Source organism: Hydra vulgaris, chromosome 13 (genome assembly GCF_038396675.1).
Source record: "Hydra vulgaris chromosome 13, alternate assembly HydraT2T_AEP".
Lineage (NCBI taxonomy): Eukaryota > Metazoa > Cnidaria > Hydrozoa > Anthoathecata > Hydridae > Hydra > Hydra vulgaris.
Genome location: NC_088932.1, coordinates 51,301,604 through 51,328,682, shown reverse-complemented (window position 1 = coordinate 51,328,682; position 27,079 = coordinate 51,301,604). Strand labels below are relative to the sequence as shown.

The 27,079-nt window shown below is 26.8% G+C and overlaps 1 protein-coding gene across 1 annotated transcript in view; it reads right to left on the bottom strand.

The window, feature by feature from the left end:
* LOC101239439 (uncharacterized) overlaps positions 1-27,079 on the bottom strand; it is a 54,535-nt gene that overhangs the window by 10,484 nt on the left and 16,972 nt on the right. The window contains exons 4-14 of the mRNA XM_065816644.1: positions 26,210-26,368; positions 25,060-25,650; positions 20,457-20,921; positions 14,064-14,540; positions 13,359-13,979; positions 12,784-13,281; positions 10,045-10,515; positions 8,549-8,666; positions 6,132-6,202; positions 5,860-5,964; positions 3,816-3,870 (exon numbers count right to left, since the gene is read on the bottom strand). Of these exons, the coding sequence (XP_065672716.1) occupies positions 3,816-3,870; positions 5,860-5,964; positions 6,132-6,202; positions 8,549-8,666; positions 10,045-10,515; positions 12,784-13,281; positions 13,359-13,979; positions 14,064-14,540; positions 20,457-20,921; positions 25,060-25,650; positions 26,210-26,368 (3,631 nt within the window). The remainder of the gene's footprint in view (positions 1-3,815; positions 3,871-5,859; positions 5,965-6,131; positions 6,203-8,548; positions 8,667-10,044; positions 10,516-12,783; positions 13,282-13,358; positions 13,980-14,063; positions 14,541-20,456; positions 20,922-25,059; positions 25,651-26,209; positions 26,369-27,079) is intronic.

Below are 27,079 nucleotides of genomic sequence, written 5' to 3'. Positions count from 1 at the left end.
AAGCTGACTGGGATTTAATGTGATTTTCTTCATGATGGCCCTTGGGTAGAAATCTTTCGTCTTCCTGTCGACAAATGTGCTTCTTACATAACATCGTGGATTCAGGCTGGCATGGAATCTTTTATTCCCTCTCGACAATTCCAGGTCAAGCCTCACTCTCCTCCATGGTTTTCTTCACACTGTGCTGCTGCGATTGCCAATCGAAACCGTTACTTCCGTATTTATCAGCAAAACAATTCTCCAGAAAACAGACGCCTGTTTATTACTGCTAGAAACAATTGTAAAAAGGTTTTGTTTAACGCCAAAACCCGCTATTCTCAGGTCATGAAATCTCGTATCTCATCTCAAAAATTAGGCTCTTGTGACTTCTGGAGAATCTTTAATAATATCGATAATAAGGGCAAATCTATAATTCCACCTCTCTTGAATGGTTCAGACTTTGTCACCTCACCTAAAGACAAAGCTGAATTGTTTGCTAAAAACTTTTCGCCAATATCATCTCTTGATTCCACTAGTTGCTTTCTACCTGATATTGCCAACAAACAGGTTGATCCATTGCTTGACATTCATATCACTCCAGCATCTGTATCTAAAGTGATTTCCTGCCTAGACTCTTCTACAGCTTGTGGCCCGGAAAACATACCTGTTATTGTCTTGCAGAAGTGTTCTCCGGAGCTGTCGTCTATACTCTCAAAACTATTCAACAAGTACTTATCAGAGTCTTGCTTTCCAGCCTGCTGGAAAGCGGCATCTGTTATCCCTATCTTCAAAAATTCTGGAGAGCGATCTGATTTGTCTAACTACCATCCTATTAGTCTTCTTCCAATCATAAGCAAGGTTTTTGAATCTTTAATTAACAAACACTTAATTTCTCATCTTGAATCTAATCACTTATTTTCTGACCATCAATATGGATTTCGATCTTCTCGTTCTACAGCTGATTTGTTAACAGTAATAAATGACAGATTTTATTGTGCATTAGATAAAGGTGGAGAGGTTAAGGCCATCGCTCTCGACATTTCAAAAGCTTTTGATAAAGTTTGGCATGCTGGTCTTCTCCATAAGCTTTCTTCTTATGGTGTATCCGGCAACATCTTTAAGATCATCGAATACTTCCTTTCCAATCGTAGCATAAAAGTTGTCCTCGATGGACAACACTCTTCTTCTTATTCTGTAACTTCAGTGGTTCCTCAAGGTTCTATCCTTGGCCCTATACTCTTTTTAATTTACATTAACGATCTTCCAGATATTCTCTCATCAAAGGTGGCATTGTTTGCTGATGACACCATTTATTCTTGTCGTGATAAAAAACCAACACCCTCTGATTGCTTGGAGGGGGCATTTGAGCTTGAAAAGGATCTTACTTCTGCTACAGCATGGGGCTCTCAGTGACTGGTGAACTTTAATTCAGATAAAACTCAATTTTTTTCAGCCAATCGTTATCGCAATAATTTAGATCTTCCTATATTTATGAACGGTGATGTACTCGATGAGTCACCTACTCTTCATCTTCTAAGATTAACTCTTACTTCCAATCTTTCTTGGAAACCATATATCAAATCAGTTGCAAAATTAGCATCTGCTAAGATTGCATCTCTTTATCGAGCTCGTCACTTTTTTACTTCGGATACTATTCTCAATCTCTATAAATCTCAAATCAGGCCTTGCATAAAATACTGTTGCCATATCTGGGGTGGTTCTTCTAATGATGCCTTTTCTCTTTTAGACAAGGTGCAAAAACGCGTTGTAAACATAGTTGGACCTGCTCTTGCAGCCAACCTCCAACCATTATCACATCGTCGTAATGTTGCTTCTCTTTCTCTTTTCTACAAATACAATAATGGGCACTGCTCTAAAGAGCTAGCGTCTCTTGTGCCATCTACTATAATTCATTCTCGTCTTACTCGTCATTCAATTAAGTGTCATCCTTTTTCTGTGACTTTCCTAAGTGCTTCAAAAACGCTTATTCGTCTAGTTTTTTTCCTCGAACATCAGCTCTTTGGAATTCGCTTCCTTCATCTTGCTTTCCTGACTCATATAATTTGCAAACTTTTAAGTCGTCTGTCAATCGTTATCTTGCTCTACAATCTTCATCTTTTCTCTTTCAGTAACTTCCAACTTTAATTAGTGGCTGCTTGCAGCCTTGTTGGAAGCGAAGATGTTTAAAAAAAAAAAAAAAAAAAAAAAAAAAGTCTTTATTGTTATAAAAATATATATATATATATATATATATATATATATATATATATTTATTACTATAAAAACATATATATATATTTTTCATTGTATTAACATCAAAAAAATTTTTTTTTTAACTTAAAACCTTAACTAACAAGGTGGGTGCGCAGAGAGAACAAGTGACAAGAACAAATGACTACATACCAATGCGCAGAAAGAACAAGGTGAGCAACACTCTTACTAAGCTCTTTCTATGCATCTTCTTAGATTTTTTACACTATTGTTTTCGCATAATAACTATATATCTAATCTATTGCAAAAATAGGATTTGCTAAGGTTATCTCTATATACTATGTCCACCATTTTCTTACTCTTGATTCCAATTTGCACCTCTATAAATAATAAAGATGCCACAAACAAAGAACCATTATCAATCACATCATGAATAAAGACTTTAAACTTTATTTTAATTAGATCATGCATTATGAAATTGCTTGAAGATAAAAAAATAATTGACAAGATATCTTTTAAATGTATATGTTAAAACACCCTTCCATGATGCCCTTAAACTTTTAAAAATATTAGAAAAAATTTGGAAAAATCTCTTCTTTTTTTTTTTTCAACATCTTTGCTTCCAACAAGGCTGGAAGAGAAAAGATGAAGTTTATAGAGCAAGATAATGATTGGCAGATGACTTAAAAGATTGCAAATTATATGAATTGGGAAAGCAAAATGAGGGAAAAAAATTGAAAAAATAGAAATTACCTTTAAAATGCAGAAAAACAATTATAAATACTTTAATAATACCGCATGTAATACACTTAGCTTTTATAGCACCCCTAACGAGCAAAGGAGTTCTAAATAAAATGGAAGCAAAAAAAATATATAACAAAAATATAAGAGGGAGGATTATAACAAAAACAAGGCTTAATGAAGAAGAGTACGCAATTCTACTTATATTTACTTGTGTGTCCTGTTTTGTTTTAGGTATACTTTAACAATAAAATTACTGTTGACTGTGTATAAGCTTTTTCTTCTTAAAATAAATCTGTATTTATTCTGAACATGTGTTTGTTTTTCTTTGTTTTTACTACTTATCCTCCTTTATATAAAAAGTTTTTCAATAGAAATATTTCATATTTCTCCGTGGGCTTCATTGCTCAGTCTTGTTCAAGCACCTCAGATTACCTGCATCTAATATAACAAAAAAAAAATCTCTTCCTCAGATTATTGTTACCAATAAATTTCTTTAAGTTTTGCAAGTTTATTTTTCTTTCAGTCACATTTAATTAATTTTTTTTTGATATTACGTGGTTGTCTAAAAAAGAAATAAAGCTAGTAAAGTTTTCATAAGATTTATTATTACAACCATTAAAAATATTGATCACCTTTTGCCAAATAATGCCGGTTTCTTAAAATTTTAACAAAAAACTTTGCTTTTTTCTAGAACAACTTTTTTTTAATGGATATATTAGAAACCGAAGGACATGATTTTGATAGCCTAGTAGTAAGCCAGAAAAAAAAATTCTTTGAATATCGAATAAATATATTTACAATTAAAGTTCATGAGTAGTTTGTGGTTGTTAGTAAAAATTTTAAAAACAATTAAAAAAATATTAATAAAATTTTACACTTACAACTGATGAAGTTTCTGACCAACAGAATCATATTTACGAAAGTTTACAGCCATTTCTATAAATTTATAAAAAAAACATTAATTTTGCGACTAAAATTTCTCTGTAAATAAGTTAAACTAAATATTATAAAAGTACATTTATTTATTATCTATCAAAAAGTACATTTATTAACCAATAAAAATAGATTAATTTGTTTATCTAGACATGACATTACTGGTACAGTACAATAAGTATCAGGAAAGTTTACTCTAAGTTTACTGACTCATGTTACACATGTATTTACATCTATTAAAAAACTCTTGTAATTTTTTAGTAGATTTTTATGACTATATATGTGCAAATTTAAATATTAACAAAACCAAGCAAAAAAAGAGCTAAAAAGTGGTGTTTTTTAACCACCATTATGCTAGAGTTGGGTTAATAAAGATGTTTTTACTAAAAATTGATAAAACAAATTCTCAGTTTCCGACAGCTTTAGACTCAACTTAGACAAACAATAGTAACGTGTCTTTAATTTGTACAAGGATTTTAAACAAATGTTGCCTAAAACCTCTGCACAAAATTTTTCATATAACCCTAATTCCGGCACCTGGCAACAAATAAATAAATTTGAATCTTTTTCCCCGCACTTTCATCATTTAAAGAGTATGTAGTATAAAATCTATTTAGTTCAGTTCAGATGTCTTGTGCACAAAGTTTTCATAAGTCGCAAACTGATTTTCATAATAAATTTGAATGATTTGATTGTTTAAATGCAATGACAACTCATGTCATGACACTCATAACATGAGCATCACAACAACTCAGCATATTGATCATTAGGGTAATGACCTTTAGTATACCCAGTTGGCTCTGTGAAAAATAGATGAACTTGATTTGAAAGTAACTAATAAGTCATTGGTTATACTTATTGAAAAAAGTCACCTACCATGACCTTAATTACTTAAATAGATAAAAAGACAATATATAGTCCCATATACAAGTAAATTTTTTATTCTCTAAAAGTATATTAACCTGGGTTTGAAAAGAATCAAAACTATCAGGCTATATCAAGTTTTGTTCAAAAATGTTTTGTTTTATTTTTTTAATAAGGTAACTTTTTTCAAAAAGTAAATAAAACTAATAATTTTTTAGTTACTTTCAAACCAAAATATTTTTATAGGGCCAACTGGGGGTAGCAAAAAGTATTAAAATAATAGCTATTGATCATATATGTTAAAAAGTGATTGTAGTACGGCAGTTTGAATACTTTTTAACACCTTGTCTGGATAAGAAAAAAATCATTTAAAATAAAAAACTATGGTTCAATGTGACCCAAATCCTAGTCTAGACACATTGATAGATATCTTGGAACTTTAACAAATTTAGTTAAATTTTGAATAAAATTTTGAAGTAATTATTTCGGATGAAGTTTTATATAAAAGAGTATTTACCTAGATTAAAATTTATATAAAAGAGAATATGTATTTACCTAGATTAATATTTGAAAAGTTTTTGGACTATCATAATACTTTTATTTTTTTTTAAAAAAGTAAAGGTACTCCAAACTTTATTTTTAAAAGGAAATATAAAACTTTCTGACTCACAATTTAAAAAATTATACTTGATTTCATTACCCACAATTTCATTATTTAAAAAAATGAACAACAATAAATTTATATGGTGTTCAATAAATATAACTTAAATGACAATCAAATAAAAATTATGTTCATTGTGGAATACCAAAAGGTATATCCATAAACAACTTTTGGAGTACAAAAAAGTACTTGGAGTACATGGAGTACCAAAAGGTACATCCATAGACTACTTTAGTTCCTAATACTATGTAACAATTTTAAAGACAAGACATAAAAATTTAAAATTCATTTATGTACCAAAAGTTATTTAGAATAAAGTTATTTGAAAATTCATTAACCATCAACTTAAAAGTTTTTTCACACTTTCTCAAAGAAAAAAAAACTTACTATAAACTAACCTAAAAAATAATTGTTGTTGATGATGATACGCTAAAGGAAAAAAGTGTGTAATTAAAGAGGTCTCTTACTTGGATCCATGTTTGCATAATTGATTTCAATGGATTCATCTCGATCCATACGAGCAGTTTCATGTAAAAATCCTAATGCATGCATTATTAAGTGAACCACAGTACCTGTAATAAAAATTCATTAACAAACTCCATATATATATACACATACATACATACACACACACACACACACACACACACACACACACACACACACACACACACACACACACACACACACACATACACACACATATATATAAACTTATAAAGTATAAAAAGTAAAAAACCTTTCCAACGACATCCATCACCAACGCTAATTGGTTGCTCGCCTCCAACTTTACCAATTTTGGAATAACATCTTATAAAAAAATGTGACAATATTTTACAGTGCCATGTTGAAAAGATGATTAAAAATGTAAACATCAGTAGTTTAACCCTAATAATTTATTACTAATAATTTATTACTAATAATTTATTACTAATAATTTATCGCACCATAACTTAAATTCAGTGGCATTTTATTTTAGCTCCTTGATATTTTAGTTTTTATTTTGTTAATATCCTATTTTCTTATTTTTGTTTCTTATTTTTATTTTAACATTATTTAAATTAAATTAAACTTGTTCTTGCTACTAAAACATTTTAATTTTGACTCTCCATTTAAACAACTTTTCTTTTGAACTATTATGTTTAGTTTGTTTTTTAGTTTTTGTGCATAGATAACAACATGTATCAATTTTTAAAAAAATTTGTGTTTATTGACATATTTTAGTTTTTTATGGATTGTTGTTTGATGAAGATTCCAAATATGGAATTACTTTTCTTCTATCATCAATTTTTGTATTCAGCAAAATGTTAAAACTCTTAACAAAAATGTTGAAATTTTAAAAAAAATCAAGCAGAAACAAAAAATCTATTAAGACCATTATCAAATGAAGAAAATACAATCACAACAAGTAATCTAATAACTCATAGTAGCAATGTAAATCAATAAATACATGTCAACTATTAGAATTGATATAACTTAATATTTAACTTTATTAGCTTTATTTTGCCGACAGAAGTATCATTGCACGTCTTGTCAGGAGCATCAGAGATATGGATACTGATAAAGATTTTATTTCAGCCATACCTTCTAAACACCACTCTTCAAATCAGAATGAACTGGATGATTTGAATAAAGATTTAAATCTTACTAATTCAGGAGCTGAATTCTGCTCCTGATTTATTAAGAATAAGATGTATGTTTATGAATTCTGCTCCTGATTTATTTATATAAGATGTATGTTTATCAAAGATAGTATAAAGAATTTAAATTTATTATAATGTCAGAGACAACATTTGTTTCTGCAATGGCACGTTTATTGCTTTGGGACTCAAGCATATTTAAAGCAAAGGGAGAACTTTTTATAGAAAGTTTAACAAGGAGATCAAAAACAGCAGTGTTATTTCACAATGGTAATTAACATCCATTTTTCTGCACAGATGAAAGAAAACTGTTATAATATCAGAGATCTTATATATAAAATAAATTACAAGAAACTCAATGACATGTTTATAGTGACTTCAAGATGTTGGTATTCTTGAATAGGGACAGGGAGGATGTAGCAAACATACATGTTTTCTTTATTTGTTGCAAAAGTAGAGCAGATGGGGAGTATTGCAAGAAAGTTAAGTGCCCAGCAAACATTGAACTTCATCTCAAAAAATAAATGTTGCAAAACAATCACAAGTGATTTGCAACAGTTTTCTGTTGCTTCACATTAAGCATACATGCACAAAGCATTTTCCAAACAATGGAGGAAAAACTTTCAAAAAATCTGACTTGAGTTTGCAAAATTTTCTGAGCTAAGATAAAGGATGAAATAATTGTTAGTACTCAGATAAATATTATAACTAAAGTCTGTATTGTTACTAAAGTCTGAAAGGCTAGAAATTTATATGAATCAAGTTGAGAGAAACAACTGGTGTACCTTTCGTGTCATAACTAGAGGATTTAGAAAACCATAAAGCCAGTAATTACCAAGAGCTTGTCAATCCAATCGACAATTATAAAGAAAAGAATTGCTGCAAAGTTGCACTACTTGCACTCACACTTGAATATTTTTAGTGAAAAAATGTCAGCGAGGAACATGGTAAAAGGTTTCACCTAGATATCACAACAATTGTATAAAGATATAAGAGTCAATCGGACACAGGCATGTTGGGTGAATATATATTGTCTTTAGTAAGATAGGATGGAAGTATTCATAGTAAATAGCTTTGATTATCTCCACATTTCTAATACAAATATAAATTATAAATTATTTCTAATACAAATATAAAATACAAATATAAAGTTTAAACTTTATGATTTTTTAGACATGTATATTTTGTATTTTTGTAAAAAGTTATAAAACTGGAAAACTTTTGGAACTTATCCTATGTACTCCTAACTAATTCAAGTATTCTTGGATGAAGAATATTATTCTTCATCCAAGAATACTTGAGTTAACATAAGAGCATTTGAGTTAACATAATTATACTATGATAACATTATATTATTATATTGTTAATAGGTTTAAATTACATTTGATTTTTTAAAAAATTTCTTCATTAAGATTTATTATTTCAGTATAAACCCTGTAACTAATAAACTTGTTCAAAAGACTATAAACAATTGCAAAAGAACAAAAAATGTGAAAAATACTGAAACTTCACTAACCCTTTTGTTGGTTCAAAATAAAGGTAATCAAGTTGGTCGTTATAGGGAACAAAGCGTACACGAGTAAAATCATGAAAATCTTTAATTGCTGCTCTCACAACTTTACGTAACTCAACATCTTTGAAAAATATTTTACTTAATTCAAATATTTAACTGTATATAAATTATTGTATGCTACATATATAATAATAGCATATATATTCAATGTATAATGCTATTGTAATATTTAATTAACTATAAATATTTTTAAATAATTACTACTTTAATTTATTACTACAAAAACTAATTACTTAAGCATAATATTTTTCTATCTTTAAACTTACAACTAAAACTAATAACTATTAATTAAACTTACTACTGTTAACTAATAAATTAAATCTAAATTTATACTATATACATACATATATATTTATATATATATATATATATATATATATATATATATATATATTTATATTTATATTATGTTTTTAACACCATAACTAATCTTTAATAATATATGCACCATAGTTGTCTATGTAAACCTCATAAAACATATATATAAATATGTATATATCAACCCTCAGAGTTAGAAAAAATGAGGTCAGCAATAATTTGCCAACCTCAATCTTTTAGAGGTTGGCATCAGGTTGTCAAAAAAAATTTGAAACAAAGATGTTACCATAAAACATAAAAACAAGGTCGGCAATTTTTTGCAGACCTCAAATGCTTTTAGGTTGGCAGTTAAGACTAATATATACATATATATATATATATGTATATATTAGGCCGACCCTAATTCTGAGGACTAATATATACATATATATATATAATATATGTAAATATATATATATGTATATTTATATACATACATATATATATGCATATATATATATATATATATATATATATATATATATATATATATATATATATATATATATATATATATGTATATATATATATATATAACACATGTAAACATATATATATATATATATATATATATAAATATAAATATATATATATACATAACGTATGTAAACATATATATATAAATATAATATATGTTATATATATAAAATATATGTAAATATATATATATATATATGTATATTTATATACATACATATATATATATATATATGCATATATATATATAACATATGTAAATATATATATATATATATATATATTATATATATATATATATATATATATATATAACATATGTAAACATATACATATAAATATATATATATATATATATATACATTTATATATATATATATATATATATATATATAATATATATATATAATGTTATTTACAGTTTATTGTATACAATTAAATATTATTATCACACTATTTTTATTATTATTATTACTATTACTAGCCTAACTTCTATTTATTTATTTTTAAGTGATTTAATATTTTATAAAACGATCATAAAAGTTAAAAAAAAAAAACTGATTTCCAGCATCAATGATATAATTTTAAAAAGGAAAAAATCTTACCATCATGACCATTTATTATAGCAAAATTTTTGATGTGTGCAGAGATTGTATCATGTAATGGACTTGAAATAAAAACTTTAAGATTTCTGTATTCATTTGGTTCAGGATTTACATAAGAAAATATTTCTTTATCATTAAACTCTACCTCGTACAAATAGTTTCCTTGAAAATACTGTTGAGATATTCGAATATTTGACCATATGTGCGGTAAAATAATTTCGGAAAAGTCAAAAGAAAAAGAACTATTTAATCCTGAAGATATTCGACCTTTGAGCTCTTCATTAATCCAAAATCCAAGTCTTTCTTCATCATACTTTTCATTTTTACCATGCATAATTTGAAAAATGTTAAACCACCTTTTAGTGTTTTCAGGTTTAACTTCAAATGAAATTTCATACTCTTTTCCTAACTTTGGAATTGTTGTTAATAATTTTTCACTACTTAGAGGTGTTTCATCTTGTACAATATATTCTAAATTTATCATAATTTCACTTATAAATAATATTAATTATAATAACAACAGCAAAAACAACAATAATAACAATATATATATATATATATATATATATATATATATATATATATATATATATATATATATATATATATATATGTATATATATATATATATATTTCATTATAATAGTAAGACAGTAAATTTAAGTTTATAATAGACATGTTAAAATGTCAATAACAATAAAAATAAAACAATGATATGACCAAAATAAGTTGTCACATTCTAGAGTACTTCTAAATAAAGTAACAATAAATATCTATAAATATCTATAATAATAAATGACATTCTCTTTTTCTTTTTTTTTTTTAAATTAAATATAGTTTGTCTGTTTAGAATACTTTTAACTAGAGAAATACTAAATATCTTAATTCCTGTGACACTATTTCTTTGTGACACTATTTCTTTGTGACACTATTTCTTTGTGACACTATTTCTTTGTGACACTATTTCTTTGTGACACTATTTCTTTGTGAAACTATTTCTTTGTGACACTATTTCTTTGTGACAATGGCAACTGAAAAAAATAACCTTTTTTTATTGAATGTTTTTTTCAAATGAGATATCATTGCAGATGGGTATTACATCTTTATTTATTTTTACTGCCGTATTTCAAGTACCTAATATATTTCATTATTTAAATGTTATATCAAAACCAGGTTGTGCTAATACAAAAAATTAGGATTACACATTAATATAATACATTAAATAAAAAAACCTTAACATGCATACATTAAAATGATAATCCTGGGTAATCTCATAACTGAACTTAAGTAGGGTAATATCAAAACTTTAAGGTATTGAATCAAAACTGAAATTCTGTTGATTGTTACCTACTTATATTAATGAAAAACTATTTTCTAATCGAAAAATAAAATAAAGTTCAACAATGTATCAAACAAAAAAAAATAAAAAAAAATAAAAATATAATCATTTCATAAAATGAACTTTAATTGTCACTATCATCAATAAGAATGCCCATTTTGTTCATAACTGGTTGAAACTCCACATTATTATATATTTATTCATCATCCAAAGTGGTTGTTGTTCCTTTCCAAAAGTTTTTCATAGGGAGCTAAACAACTTTGTAAGTTTCTAGCTAAAACTTCAGCTAAACTTAAGTCAGGAACTGATAATATATTGGTAATGTTATTGTCTTTATTCCAAGTAAAATTAATTAGTAATTCAATTAGATTTATTTAATGTCTGTTTTTTGAACAAATCTTGTACATCTTCAATGTGCATATTTAAAAACTATTTCCCATCATTCATTGTTTAGAAGCAATGAATATTATTCTATTTCATCCTTCATCAAAAAAAGGGATTTTTTTTGGAGGACGTTCTTTCTTCTAATCATTTGAAGTAACAGAGGTTTCCAACAAGTGTGAAGCGTTTTGATTGTAACACAATCTAAAACTCTGTCCAAGTTTGAAAAGCATTTTTTTTTGTATCGTTTTCCAATGTTTTTTTAAATTTTTCAAAAGCTAGCCATATGTAGTATGCCTTGAGTGTTAAAATGATTGCCTAATCTAAGGGCTGAATCAAGGATGTACAAATTAGTGGGAAAAAATAATTTACACTCTGGGATGATCTAACTCTTTACTATGACTATTTCAATTATCAATCAGTTGCAAAACTTTAAAGCTTAATTTTCTTTTAAATAATTTTTTTATTTCTGGAACAAAACAGTTCTTAAAGCAAGCAATAGTTTTCATCAGCAATAAAAATTTGCTTTACAGAACAATAAGCAGTAAAAAAATAATAAACAATACAAAAATGTTCTAAATAAATCATTTACCAAGAACAAAGCGCACAATGTCACTTTATATTAATAAATCAGTGTCACTGTTAACAATTGTGCAATTTCCCAAAATTATTATACAATTGATGTTTAATAATGCTGTATGTGAAGTTTTATCTTTAATATATTTTATTTCAACTTACATGCAGGCTACATGCTTATGTAGTAGCTTTGTAGCTGGCTATGTAGAAGCTATTAGTGGGTTATGTAGTAGCTATATAACAGTTTATATAGTAGCTATATAACTGGTTATGTAGTAGCATGTCATAGTAGCATGTCAAATAGTTAAAGCTAATTTAAATCTTTGACTAATTCTCTCCGCGATTGCACTGGCTATCCTACTAGCATATATATTTTTTTATGAGCATATAAATCGTTTGTAAAAAAAATCACATTAAAAAAAATATAAATAAAAATTTAATACCTTTTTCTGGTTTACCATTGTCTTCATTAGAAAATCTAAAATTTCTAATTAATCCAGTTAAGGCTGGAAAATAAGGATCTGAAGCATAGACCTTAACATTACTATGATCCACAGGATGATTGTTGACAATCGAATATACTTGTTTTCCATTCAATTTAATTTCGAAAGTGAATTTATTTTCAACTGTTTCATATTGTGAAACTGTGACCTCTAACCATTTATTTAATGGAATATTTGTTGGATATGTGTATTGAAAGTTTCTGTTTTTGTTAATCTCTGTGCTAACAACAAAATGGCCAAGTAAACTTTTAAAGTAAATAGCAAAAATCTGAAAACCATGAGAGACATTTGTTTCGCCAATAGAAAAACGAAGAACACTTTGGACTGCCAATGAATATGAGATAGGTTTTATATCCAATGAAATAGAATATTGTTTGCTAAACTTTGGGAGTACAGCAATTAACCTCCCTCTGTTTATTCGTTGTTCATCATTTAAACCTGTTATAAAACAAATATTAATTCTAACATAATGCTATCAAATATTTTAAAGTTTCACCAGTTAAAACAACTTTTACCTGTTCCGCAAGCAGCTTTTTTAACTTTAGTAAGGAATTCATTTTCTAATAAATCTTGAAAGTTACTAGCCAAAAACACTTTTTCGATGTTTCCTGTTATACCTGTCAGCTCTGACTTTTCAATTTCTGATCCAATAGCAATAGATATAATAGAAACACCTTTTTCTCTTAACTCTAAGGCAAAAGGGAAAGGTTTGTCAACTCTTTCACCATATTTTGAAGGGTTTTGCTTACCAGCTGTAATCAGTATAACAGTTTTAGGAATAAATTCTCGACCAGTATTAGTTTGAACAAATAATTCTTTTTGAGCTAATTGAAGAGCTTTTTCTATCTTTATTGGTATTTTTGTTGACGGAATGGCATTTTCATCAATGGAATCACAAGCTGATTCAAAAGTACTCTCATCTTGATTATCAGAAAGTTTGAAACTAACCTTTGCTTCAGAACTAAACAAAATTATGCTTACATGACTACCCTCTGTAGATAAACCGAATGATTTTGCAATTTCTTTCATAAACCTTTTAACTTTAGCAAAGTTATCTTTCATATTTGTTGAAGAGTCAATTAAAAAAACAACATCCAGTAGTCCTCCACACAAATTGTTGTTTGATTTGCTATTTACTATAAAAAATATAAATAATTATAGTTATTTAAAATAAAATTATTTATTGAAATAAAAAGTTACATTTCAAAATTAAAAGAAACCTTGATTTGAAATGAAAAGGTTACGAATAAACCCATTGTGTGTGATATGTTCGGAAGAACCAGCATAAAGTTTTATATTTTCTAACTCAACTGAATTGTCTCTTTTCTCTGAGTGAATAATATTTTCATTCAATTTAATGGTGTAAACATATCCTCCATTTCTAAAAACTTGAGACAGTGTTATTTTACTCCATGTGTTAAATGCAAGGCAACTTTCTGTGCATGCGTGTACAGTTTTTGTTGATGAAGCCACATTTAATTTTCCATCACTATTTTTATTAAACCAAATAGAAGGGTAATTGTTTGCTGCATCTATATTCTCATTAGCAGGCATCAAATGAATAATGTTGTAAAAATAAGAGTTAGGAACCCCATTTGGTCGAATATCAAATGAAATCACATATTTTTTTTCCATATTAGGTAAAAATGTTGTCACTTCACTTTTCTTCAGCAAAGTTTCATGTTTCACAATAAAACCTGAAATATATAAAGAAGTTGTAAACTATTTATTTGAGCTTTGATTAAAAAGGCAGACTTTGCCTGTGTCTTAGAGTGGAGTGATTTTCATATATCCTAAAAATTTTAATTTTAAGAACCCAGGAATAAGTTAAACAAGTAAAAATATGAGTTTCTATAAAAGTTCAGCCACTCAAAGGAAAAAAAATGACAAGCTAGATTAACTTTGAAAAAATGCAAAAAAGAGCAAGTTTTCATAATTATTATGTTTTCCTGCAAATCTTATAAAATCATATTATAAAAACTTAAAATTCTCGTTTACTCAGTGAGCACTCTACCACTACACCACTGCCGCATTTTTTTTCTGTCTTGAGTCGTCTTGATTACTGATTTTAAAGATGGAAAAATATAGTGTAAAATAATTGAATTAATAAATTGCATAGCAATTTACCTAATCAATTTAAATTTGATGTTTTTTTAAATGGTACAACCGAAGCTCTACAGCCATTGGCACTTCATGATAGAGCCTTTGAAAGTCAACAAATTTTTATAAAGAAGAAATCTTACAATTATGTGAACACAAAACTATACTACTAGGCTATTACCAATTGATACCTCATATTTTTAATTCAAAAAATGAAAACAATTACAAATTTTTATATGTCTCTAATATATTATAAAAACTTAAATAATTTTAATAATAAAATAATAAAATTTGAATCTTTTACTTAAAAATTTTGTTTTAGTTTATGAAGCTGGTCCAATTTTCCTTGATTTCAGTTCATTTGAAATATATTTATGATGAGCATCAATATACTTAATGGCTCTAATAATCTTAATGCCTCTGTAATCAGGTTAACAGTGCATTTATTGCTTTGAGTGTGAAAGGAAAATACTGGCAAATTCAGTACTTCTTTAGATGCAGTTAGTACATCAACTTCATTGTCCTTCAACATATTGATTGATTCCAATTCACTGCATTTCTTAAAACCAATTCTGTCCAAGAAAATGCATGAAAGTTTATGTTAACATGAGTGATACTTTTAGCATAACACCTATTCCATAATGTTAAAGCTTTCTAGACATACACTATAAGCATAGATTATTTAGGTCATATTTGAAAATCCGGAAAATTTTTCTCTTAAATTTGCTTTTAGCTAAGTTGTTTCAAATTTTTTTCCTAACTTCTTATTATTTTTGTATGAGTGGTGAATAAAAGAGCTTAAAAAACAAATATATTACAAAAATATATACCTAAACTTGTATGTATAAAAAACGTTTTGAATATCTGGAAAAACTAAAAGTTAAGAAAAATACCTGGAATTTGGAAATATCTGGAAAAAGATAATCCCTGTATAAGAAATTCTCAGGCAACAGACAAAAATTTTTGTTTTCATTTTTGATATCATCTCATGAACTGTCATTTCAAAAAATATTTTTATAGAATCCCTTAATTTAGATTAGATCTTTGTTTAGAAATTCCGTAAAATCAAATCAAATCTATGAATCCATTTGTACAATAAAACACATGAGCCTGTACAATAAAACACACAAATCTTTTTAAAAAAAAACACACACAAATCTGTACAATAAAACACACAAATCTGTACAATAAAACACAAAAATCTGTACAATAAAACACACAAATCATTATACAAAATCCTTAAGTCTTCATTCATCTTCTGTTGAAAAACATGGGATTGACAAATCCTTCTGAAACTCCAAGGCTATATTCAAGTAAAAATCATTAATAATAGCTTCAATTGTTAATCACTTTACTGAGTATACCTGTATACCTGAGTATAACCTTGCCTGTGGATTAAGATGAAACTCCATTTGCTTTCCATTAGGTCCAGAAAACTTATTTGGATGCTGCCATCAACATTTTTGAATACTTTTTAGAATGGAAGTTTATTTAAGGTTTATGCAATTAAATGTATTTTTCTTCTAAATTTCTTTTCTAAGCACTCAACAATTCCTATATTGAATCCTCTATTGACATTTATATTGAAGAGCTTGCACTAATTTAACTCTTTCAGAGCATTTTTTATGCTCAATTTGCAGTAAACCAGTTATGCCATTTGATGGGAGATTACTGTACGATAGATATGAACCCAAACTAATAAAGTAGAAGAATATTGCATATGAACCCTTTTTAAAAACTGTTTTCATTAAGAACATCATTTAACTCAAGTAAAAGTTAAATGATGTTCCTTTTTAGTATGTTTCAATAACTAAGTTTCTCCATTTTCAAAAACATCCTTCCATCAACACCCAAACACAGCAAGTTATTTAAATCAATATCATGTTTATCACCACATCTTGACATTATATTCTTCTTTCTATAAAACAAATCCAAACTTTTCAACAAGTACTTATATAAACTGGTAAATAAAGCAATTTAAAATATTTTTTAACTTACACAATAAAGTAAAAGGAAAATCCATGTATAGCTCTTGATTTGCTTCGATCTACAACTTGTGGAAGATCTCTATTTTTAATGATTCCATAATTCAAAAGGTAAGCATTTGCTAGTGTTGCTGTATCACAAGATTTAACACCTACAAACAGAAACTGTTGCTTAAAAAGAAAAATATATTATCTTCATTTGTTCCCTTATCACTCGTAACTTATCTCATTAAAAAAATCATTTTGCAAACTATAATAATGTAATCAGATCCTTTTATATATAATAAGACCATTTAATATAGACTTTAAAATTCCAGAATACATACAATATGGTTCACATCACAGATTTGTGAATTCACACCACAAAACTTTAAGACAATTTTGAAAATTTTTTTTGGTTCTGCTTTTATTTATTTTTTTCTCTCTCAATGTTGAGGAGTGTTTCAAGGCCTCCATTGTAAATTTAAATGCTGAAAATTTATATACACACTTAGAAATCTCAATTTACAAAAAATTAAATAAACATTTTATAATTTTAAAAGAAAATAACTGTAAGTTACCAAAGCATCTCATTCCGATAATAAAGCTTCAGAAATATGATTAGAATCAATGAAAGTGAAATTTTGCCAGGTAGATTTTTAAACATGATCCATATGTTCTACTTGAATTAATCTTTCTGTAGCAAATGTGCCAGATTTTAGAGAAGTCTATACTAATTGGAAACTACCTTGAAGACCAATCTTGTTTCTCTTGTCACTAGTATGTACCTTATCTTCAGAAGAGACCTTAAAAATAATTTGTGAAATTATTCAACTTATTCAATTTGATTGAAGTGGATTTAAGCAAAATAATTACATATAATTTTGCTTAGAAATGTTATTTCTCAATAGTTTATAACAATATAACAGTATATTTTACAGAATGACTAAGTTAATTCTATTAAATTTAAAACAAATTGTACAAAAAACAAATTGGATTGATAAAATAAAATAACCAGTGAGAACTATAAATAATAATTTAAATTAACATGAATAATTTATATCAATAATAATTAATAGTTTTTTTAATAAACTATGTTTTAATTATAATACAACTATATATATATATATATATATATATATATATATATATATATATATATATATATATATATATAATATATATATATATATATATATATATATATATGCTTAAACTATATTTATAGATATTTCATAAATTTTGTTTATGTATATTTTTCATAAATTATATTAATAAATATGTCATTGCGTATATACATTGTAATCAAATTATGCTTTATATAAAAAAAATCAATCAATTACCTTTTTAGTTTTACAAAGATACAAGCTGTGCTCTACTTGGCAATTGATGATGTTACTTTTAACTCTGTTGTGAAATTGTTGTTAAACACATGTATATGAAAAAATATCAAAGAATCGAATCTTGATAATCATTGCTTTTAGATTTGTTTTGTCCATGTTTAATAAATTTTACTTTCTTAAAATTGATTTTTTTAAAGAATAAGACATGGATTTACTTTATTAGACAAAGTCCTATGTGAATCCTCCACCTCTTCTAGTAGATTCTGTTTTGAAATATTTTGATTGTTATTCAGTGAGTAAAAAAGCTGATTCACTTGATGAAATGTTGGAAGACCAGATGAAGACATTTCTGATGGCAGGTCTCTATATTTTATGTTTTCCAAATGAGTTTTTATAGATTTGTTCATGGATTCTCTATGAATCTTCCTTATTATGAAATTATTATTCAAAAATTCGTAAAACACAGCAAACAAACGCACAATGCAGTTTAAGAGACAATCACAAAACAGCAAATTTCCTTGAAAAAAATCTTATTTCATGAAAACTCTACTTTTTTGAAGTAATTTTCAAAGCATATTATCAAGTTAACATTTTACAATACATTTATATTTTTTGACAACATATTTACTCCTGGGTTACTATAGTTACAATTCCAAAATCACTCCAACTTACTTTATCTACACACTTATAAGTCAACTTACAGATAAAAATGTTCAAAAATCAACTTAAAGTTTGTCATCAAAAGAATTATTTAAATTAACTTTTTATTGTGCAATTTAAAAGCTGTTAATTTTTTTTTTTTTTTTCGCTAAAAGTTATTGTGCTGTTATATTTTAGGTATTTTGAAGAAAAAGGAAAATGTGAAAAACAAATAGAACAAATGAAAAGATTTTGGACTATTTTTTAATGCAGAATTTTGAAAACTTTAAAAATAATTTTTTTTTAACATTTTTGATTTAATAAACACCCTTAATCTTTATAACTACATTTTTGATTCATTTTTTGATAAGATTACTTTCTTTTTTAGATACATGAAGCTTGCAAGGAAAAATGCACACACAAAAACTCAAAAGCAAAAACACACAAAAAAAATAAAAATAAAAAAGCAACACAAAAACAATAAAAAACAAAACACAGAAGCATGCAAGCAAAAATATACTAAAAAAACAAACAAACACAGAAGCATGCAAGCAAAAACATACTAAAAAAACAAACAAACACAGGAGCATGCAAGCAAAAACATACTAAAAAAAAAAACAAACACAGAAGCATGCAAGCAAAAACATACTAAAAAAACAAACAAACACAGAAGCATGCAAGCACACACGAAAAAAAAGTGAAGTTCATTATCTAGAGAAATAATCATTTTTGGTAAGTTTAAAATAGTAAATAATTGTATTGTTATACTATTTACATTAAAATGAAAAAAATAATAACTTTGAAATAAAAAAATATAACTTTTCTGATGTTTCTTTATCACAAAACCACTTTAGGACCATTTTAAACATGAGGGTAAAATATATTTTTTAAATTTACACATAATAGAGGAAGATAAGGCTCTTTAATAGTTAAAACAACTAACCTAAAAAACCTAGAGAACCTAGAAAACCTAGAGAATCTAGAAAAGGCAAGCCTTCTTAATCATAGTGAAGACAACTTACCTAGAAAAGTCTATGATATAAAACTCTAATTTAGTTTTAATTCATTTAGAATATTTTAGATTTTAGATGGTAATTCTACCTTCCTAGTGATAATATCAAAATATAAGCAGGTTAATACCAAGAAGGGAAACCAGTTGTAAAAAATTTCTACAACTCTTCCATAATGCCATATTTAAATAAGAAAATGGCATTGTAGAATCCCATCTAGACCACACATGTGTGGAACTATAATTGTTAAACTTGATGAGAAACAAACTTTTTTTAAATTTAAGTTTTTGTAAATCATATATCTTTTTTTCTAATTTCTTTTTATCTTTTAAAAAATTTAAGTCTTTTTTATCATTTCCATTAAAAAAAATTGTTTTTGTTATTAAACAAATTTTTAAAAACCATGTCAGTAAAACAAGCAAATAACTTTCTTTTGCTCCTGTCATAGGTTAGTCATAAAATAAATAATGATGAGAAAGATATACAAACAATAAAAACTCATATTGAAATTACAAGTATAAAAATTATTAATTGAAAGAAAAAAATTTTTAATAGACCTTGATTGCCATTTCTTATTTTTAAATTTCGAAAGTATCCTGCTTGAGAAAGATGACGACTTTCTGAGGCATAAACAGTGACAAAAGTAAAATCTACAGGATTTTCATTAACCTTTGTGAAAATAAGTTTCCCAGAAACCTCTAAACTATAAATGTGCATGCTGCCAAATACCTGCTGATACATTTTAATTGTAGTCCATCTGTTTAAAGTAAGGGGACTATCTGGATGAACATTTTTATTTATTGTTACGGATAAGACTGAATTAATAACTAATGTCCCATCTCCATTTTCAAACCCAACAGCTATATACCTTCCATTTCCAAATTCAAATCTTAATACACTGTGATATCCATGAGCATAAAATGTTGGTTTTAGTTCAAATGAAATAAAAAATTCTTTTTCTAGTAAAGGTAAAGTTAAATACAAACTATCTTTTGCTAGCTTGACTTCATTCCGAAGGTCACCTATTTGTAAAAAAAAAAAGGGTTTGTTTTCATTATCAAACTAATCATATAACAAAGCTAATATATATACATATATAATATATATGTATATATATTTACAATAATTATTATATATATATATAACATATATGTATATATATAATATATATATATAATATATATATATATAATATATATATCTATAATATATATATATATATATATATATATATATATATATATATACATATATATATATATATATATATATATATATATATATATACAACCTTCGGAATTAGGATAAATGAGGTCGGCAATAACTTGCCGACCTGGATCTTTTAGAGGTCAGTATCAGGTCAGCAAAAAAAAATTGATGCAAAGGTCTTACCATAAAACATAGAAATGAGGTTGGCAATTTTTTGCCGAACTCAAACACTTTTAGGTCGGCAGTTAGGTCGGCATAGCCGAATGCGTACCCTAATTCTGAGGGTTATATATATATATATATATATATATATATATATATATATATATATATATATATATATATATATATATATATATATATATATATATATATATATATATATATATATATATATATATATATATATATATATATATATATATATATATATATATATATATATATATATATATATATATATATATATATATAAATTGAAAAGGTGGAAAATTAAGTTGGGTCACATTTGTTTTTGTTTTATTTTGCATGTGGACTATTTTAGCTAATTTTTTTTTAGCTATAATATTATCGTAGTAAGCAAAAGACGTCTTAAAAATGTATATTTAATACATTTTTAATATTTATATTTTTTATATTTTTAGTACAAGATGTGTTTAACAAATTATTTATACTTTTACATATAAATAATTTTTTAAACATGTCTTGTACTTACTAGGATTAGAGATGGCAAAGTCATTTTTAATATTATAAAAATAAAGTTTCTCAAAAGTAGGTCAACATAGTACTCAAAAGATGCGAAATTATATCAAATAATGCGAAAGTATATTTAAAATAATTTTTATATAAAAATTATTATTTTAGATTCTATTGCATAAAAATTATAATTTTTTAATGAAAAATAAAAAAAGGCATTTTTACAATTTTTTCTATAATATTTTTTTTCAATATATTTTTTATAAAAGGATTTTCATTTTCAAAATTTTTTATAATTTTGCATCTATTGAGTACCAGATTAACCAAATTTTCACAAACTTTTTTTTGATAATATTAAAAACCTGTTAAGTGTTTAATGGTATTTTGCCAACCCTAACTATTTAAAAAAAGAAAAAAAGGCAAAAATGATCTATATGCAAAATAAAACACAAGCAAATGTGACCCAACTTAATTTTCTACCTTTTCAATTTTTTGGACCACTCTAATGTATGTATGTATATATGTATGTATGTATGTGTTTATGTATGTATGCATGTATGTATGTATGTATATATGTATGTATGTATGTATGTATGTATGTATGTATGTATGTATGTATGTATGTATGTATGTATGTATGTATGTATGTATGTATGTATGTATGTATGTATGTATGTATGTATGTTTTTATGTATGTATATTTCCAGATTTTTCACTTAACATACAGATAAAAAATTATACCATTACCATTATAACTAGATTCTTACTGACATTTTTTATTTGGAAATATATGTGTGTGAGTGTATATATATATATATATATATATATATATATATATATATATATATATATATATATATATATATAAACATGTGTGTGTGTGTGTATATATATATATATATATATATACATATATATATATATATATATGTATATATGTATAAACATATGTGTGTGTATATATATACAAATATTTATGGGTGTGTGTGTGTATATATATATATATATATATATATATATATATATATATATATATATATATATATATATATATATATATATACATATATATATTTATATATATACAGTATTGGACAAATCATTTGCAACCAACATCGAACAATGCTAAAAAGTGTTTCTAATTTTACATGTCTTAAAAACGAAACGAACTATACTACCACAGCAAACAGTTCAGGAGTCTGGAGTCATAGCATGCCATGACATAAGCAATCAGCTGACAGGTGACAGCACACAGGCAGAATTTCGTTGACAAGTGCCATTTTGCAGCGGACAAAACAAGTGCAACTTTTTTGGTTTGTTTCATTTTTTTAAGTCTGGTTCGTGTCAACGTCACGGAAGTTTTTAATAATTAAAGGAAGTATCCAGAAGTTTCCAGAAGCATGCAGAAGCTTCCAGAAGTTTCCAGAAGAAGCACTTGGAAGCATCCAGTAGCATCCAGAAATATCCAGAAACATTCAGAAGCATCCAGACGCATCCAGAAGCTTCCAGAAGCATCGAAAAGAAGCATCTAGAATCTTCCAGAACAGGTTTGCACAGGTTCATTTTACTATATAAGAGACATGTAAATTGACATGTAATTCAGTCAGTATATGGAAGTCAATCATTCAGTATTATCAAGACAGTTTATCGAAGTGAGTTTTATCAAAGTGTTTTATCGAAGAACATCATTACAAGAAGTGAAGTACAACAAGTGTTTCATTACATCAATACAGTCCACATCCAACCAAGACGTTGTGTTCCACAGAGCATTATTGTATCATCACAAGGTAAATGTAACACGGTAAGCCTTGAGAAGCGTGATTATTTATTTTTATTATTTTTATGACTTCAGGTGCAAAAATGGCTCCCGACAGTCTTGGATTGGAACTAAGAAAGAAAATTATTGGCGATTACGTAAGTGGAAAGTCAAAAAAAAGTATTTGTGATAAATATCGCGTGAAAAAATGGACCGTATCAAGACTATGTTCCAAATGTCGTTCTACGGGGAAGTTGGCAGCAGATAACAAAGGTGGAAGACCGCGTTCCACCACTACTAGAGAGGACTCTATGATCGTCAGATCCGTCAAGAAGGATCCCTGGATATCATCAGTCGAGATACAAAAGCAATTAGAGCTGCCTGTATCGGACTGAACAATCAGACGACGTACTTTTGAAGCCGGATTGTTTTCTCAACGCCCTGCAAAGAAACCGCTGATTTGACTAAAAAATCCCGAAGAAAAGACTCCTGTTTGCTACATCTCATATTGACTGGAATGAGCAGAAATGGCGAACTGTCCTGTTCAGTGATGAATCGAAGTTCAACATCATTGGGAGCGATGGCATTTGTCGTGTACGTCGACTGGCCGAAACGCCTCGATTTACGTTACTGCCATAAGACCGTGAAGTATGGTGGAGGCAATGTAATGGTCTGGGGGTGTTTTTCTGCTAACGGTCTAGGTCCAATACATCGAAACGATGGAATAATGGACCGTTTCATGTATAAAAATATCCTGAAAGATGTTATGTTACCTCATGCTGAATGGAATATGCCAATAAAATGGGTTTTTCAGCAAGACAACGATCCGAAACACACTGCAAAAGTAGTCAAGCAGTGGTTTCAAGACAACCACCTATCGTGATGGAATCTATGCCTCGAAGATGCAAGGCTGTTATCAACAACAAAGGATTCGCCACGAAATATTGATAGCGAAATACATCTTGGTCAACATTTTGTCAAGTTGCACTTGTTTTGTCCAGAATGAAATCAACTTTTTTTTAATACTTTTGATTAATTTATTAATTTTCATGTACAAATAATGAACTTTGTGATGAATAAAACTTGAAGAACTTTGTCTCTAAACAGTTACATAGTTATTTCTCTAAATTGAAAAAATGCAGCACTTTTATATAAAGAAACTAAATTAGCATTATTTGGTTGCACTCGTTTTGTCCGATACTGTATATATATTTATATGTGTGCGTGTGTGTATATATATATGTTTGTGCGTGTATACATACACACACACACACACACACACACACACACACACACACACACACACACACATATATATATATATATGTAAAATAGCCATCTGTGGACATTGTAGTTTACTATTGCAAATTTAGGTTTATATGGTACATATATTTTGTAGACTTTTCATAGTAATAAAGCGTGATTTTGTTGTATATATGTATGTATTTAAGATGCTGTATTATACATGTATATATGATGTATACTAAAATAGAGTGTACCTGATAAACAACTTTCTTTTCTAACCCTTTTTGAAAAAGAAGCTTTAGTCAAATCCCTAAAATCTTCAGCCAAAAAAACATTTCTATTGCTTCCAGCAATACTAACCAATTCTTTAAAACTTACATCTTTTCCTACTCCTATAGCCACAATATCAATTCCTTTATTTCTTAGCTCATTAGCAACACTAACAGGGTTTTCTGACTCATAATTGCTTGTATGCTTGCCATCTGTTATCAAGAAAAGCAACTTAGGAACATTCTTCCTAGCCCCATTAGATTCTTCGAACACTTTTAAGGCATACCGTAAAGCCAAGTCAATTCTTGTGTTGGAATTCATATGTGGTATTCTATCCACTGCTTTGTTAAAACTAATTTCATCATAGCAATCACTTAATTTTATATCAAGAGTTGCTTTATCACTAAAGGTAACAACAGCAGCATGGGAACCAGTTTTACTTATACTAAAAGTAGCAGCAAGTTGTTTAAGAAAATGTTTTTCATTACTGTAGTCATTTTTTAAACTACCAGAAGAGTCAAGTATAAAGCCAACATCCACAACTGTTTCACAAGCAGGAATTGTAGCACTGATCTCTAAAATAATTTTTTTTTTAAGTTTATGCATAACTTTCAAATCTTTTTATTCGTTACAGCTTTCCAAATAAAAAAATAAAAAAAACAAAAAACAAAAAAACAATGATAACTATAATTTCAATATACCCACCATATTAGTTCAATAATCCACTATGATAATCAGATTAGTGATGGTGATGATGATGATGATGATGATGAAGATGATGATGATGATGATGATGATGATGATGATGATGATGATGATGAAGATGATGATGATGATGATGATGATGATGATGATGATGATGATGATGATGATGATGATGATGATGAAGATGATGATGATGATGATGATGATGATGATGATGATGATGATGATGATGATGATGATGATGATGATGATGATGATGATGATGATGATGATGATGATGATGATGATGATGATGATGATGATGATGGTGATGGTGATGATGATAATAATGAATGTTATAAATGACAAGACCTTGGTGTTTTAAAACCATTACATAAAATTTATCTTAGTTTGAATATTAATTGAAATAGATATAAATAAAACAATCACCTTTAATAGGAGAAATTAGATATGGAATAGCATTGAAATCCCAATTATCTTCTGAATAATGCCATAAGTTAGACTTTTTTCCATTTCTCAATTCATCAAACAAATCAGATACTTTTATATCACCTTCTTCAATGATTCCAGCTGCTAATAACTCTTGTGCTAATATATTTTTAAATATATAGATATTTATAAATATACATATATATTTTTAAATATATTTATATTTATAAATGTATATATATATTTATAAATATATATATATATTTATAAATATATATATATATATATATACATATTTTTTTTTAAAGTTTGTAACTTTTTCATACAAAAAGTTACCAAAACTTCCAGACTACAAACAAAAAACAAAAAGAAAAAAAGAATCGTATCTTAGAGTTACAGGAGGATGTGGTGGGGATGATTTAACACACCTCAGGCTCAAAAATGTCTAACTCTTATAAATAAATTTATTTTTATTAAAATTAGTATATAATTTGCAATAAATACAATAAAAATTGTGTTTTACAAGTTTTTGCATGTATTAGTGCATTATTCATTGACTTATGGAGGGTGTGTTCCGCCCCCTCCTAACCTTTAAAAAAAAAATTAACATACAAAATCAAAAGAAAATAAAAAATGGGAAATAAAAATTTTAAATCAAAAAAAGTTTTAAAATAAAAAATTTAATTACTGATTGTAAAGCTACCAAATTAAAACTTAAATTTGAACCTTTCACCATAAATTACACTTTAATAAAGATAAGTCATTTTCATTTTTATAAAAAAATTAGATGGAAAGTCATCTTAAAATAAGTTTCTTTTTAATAAGTTGTTAAATATGTTTTTCTACTCTCCCATCATACATTAGAACTAG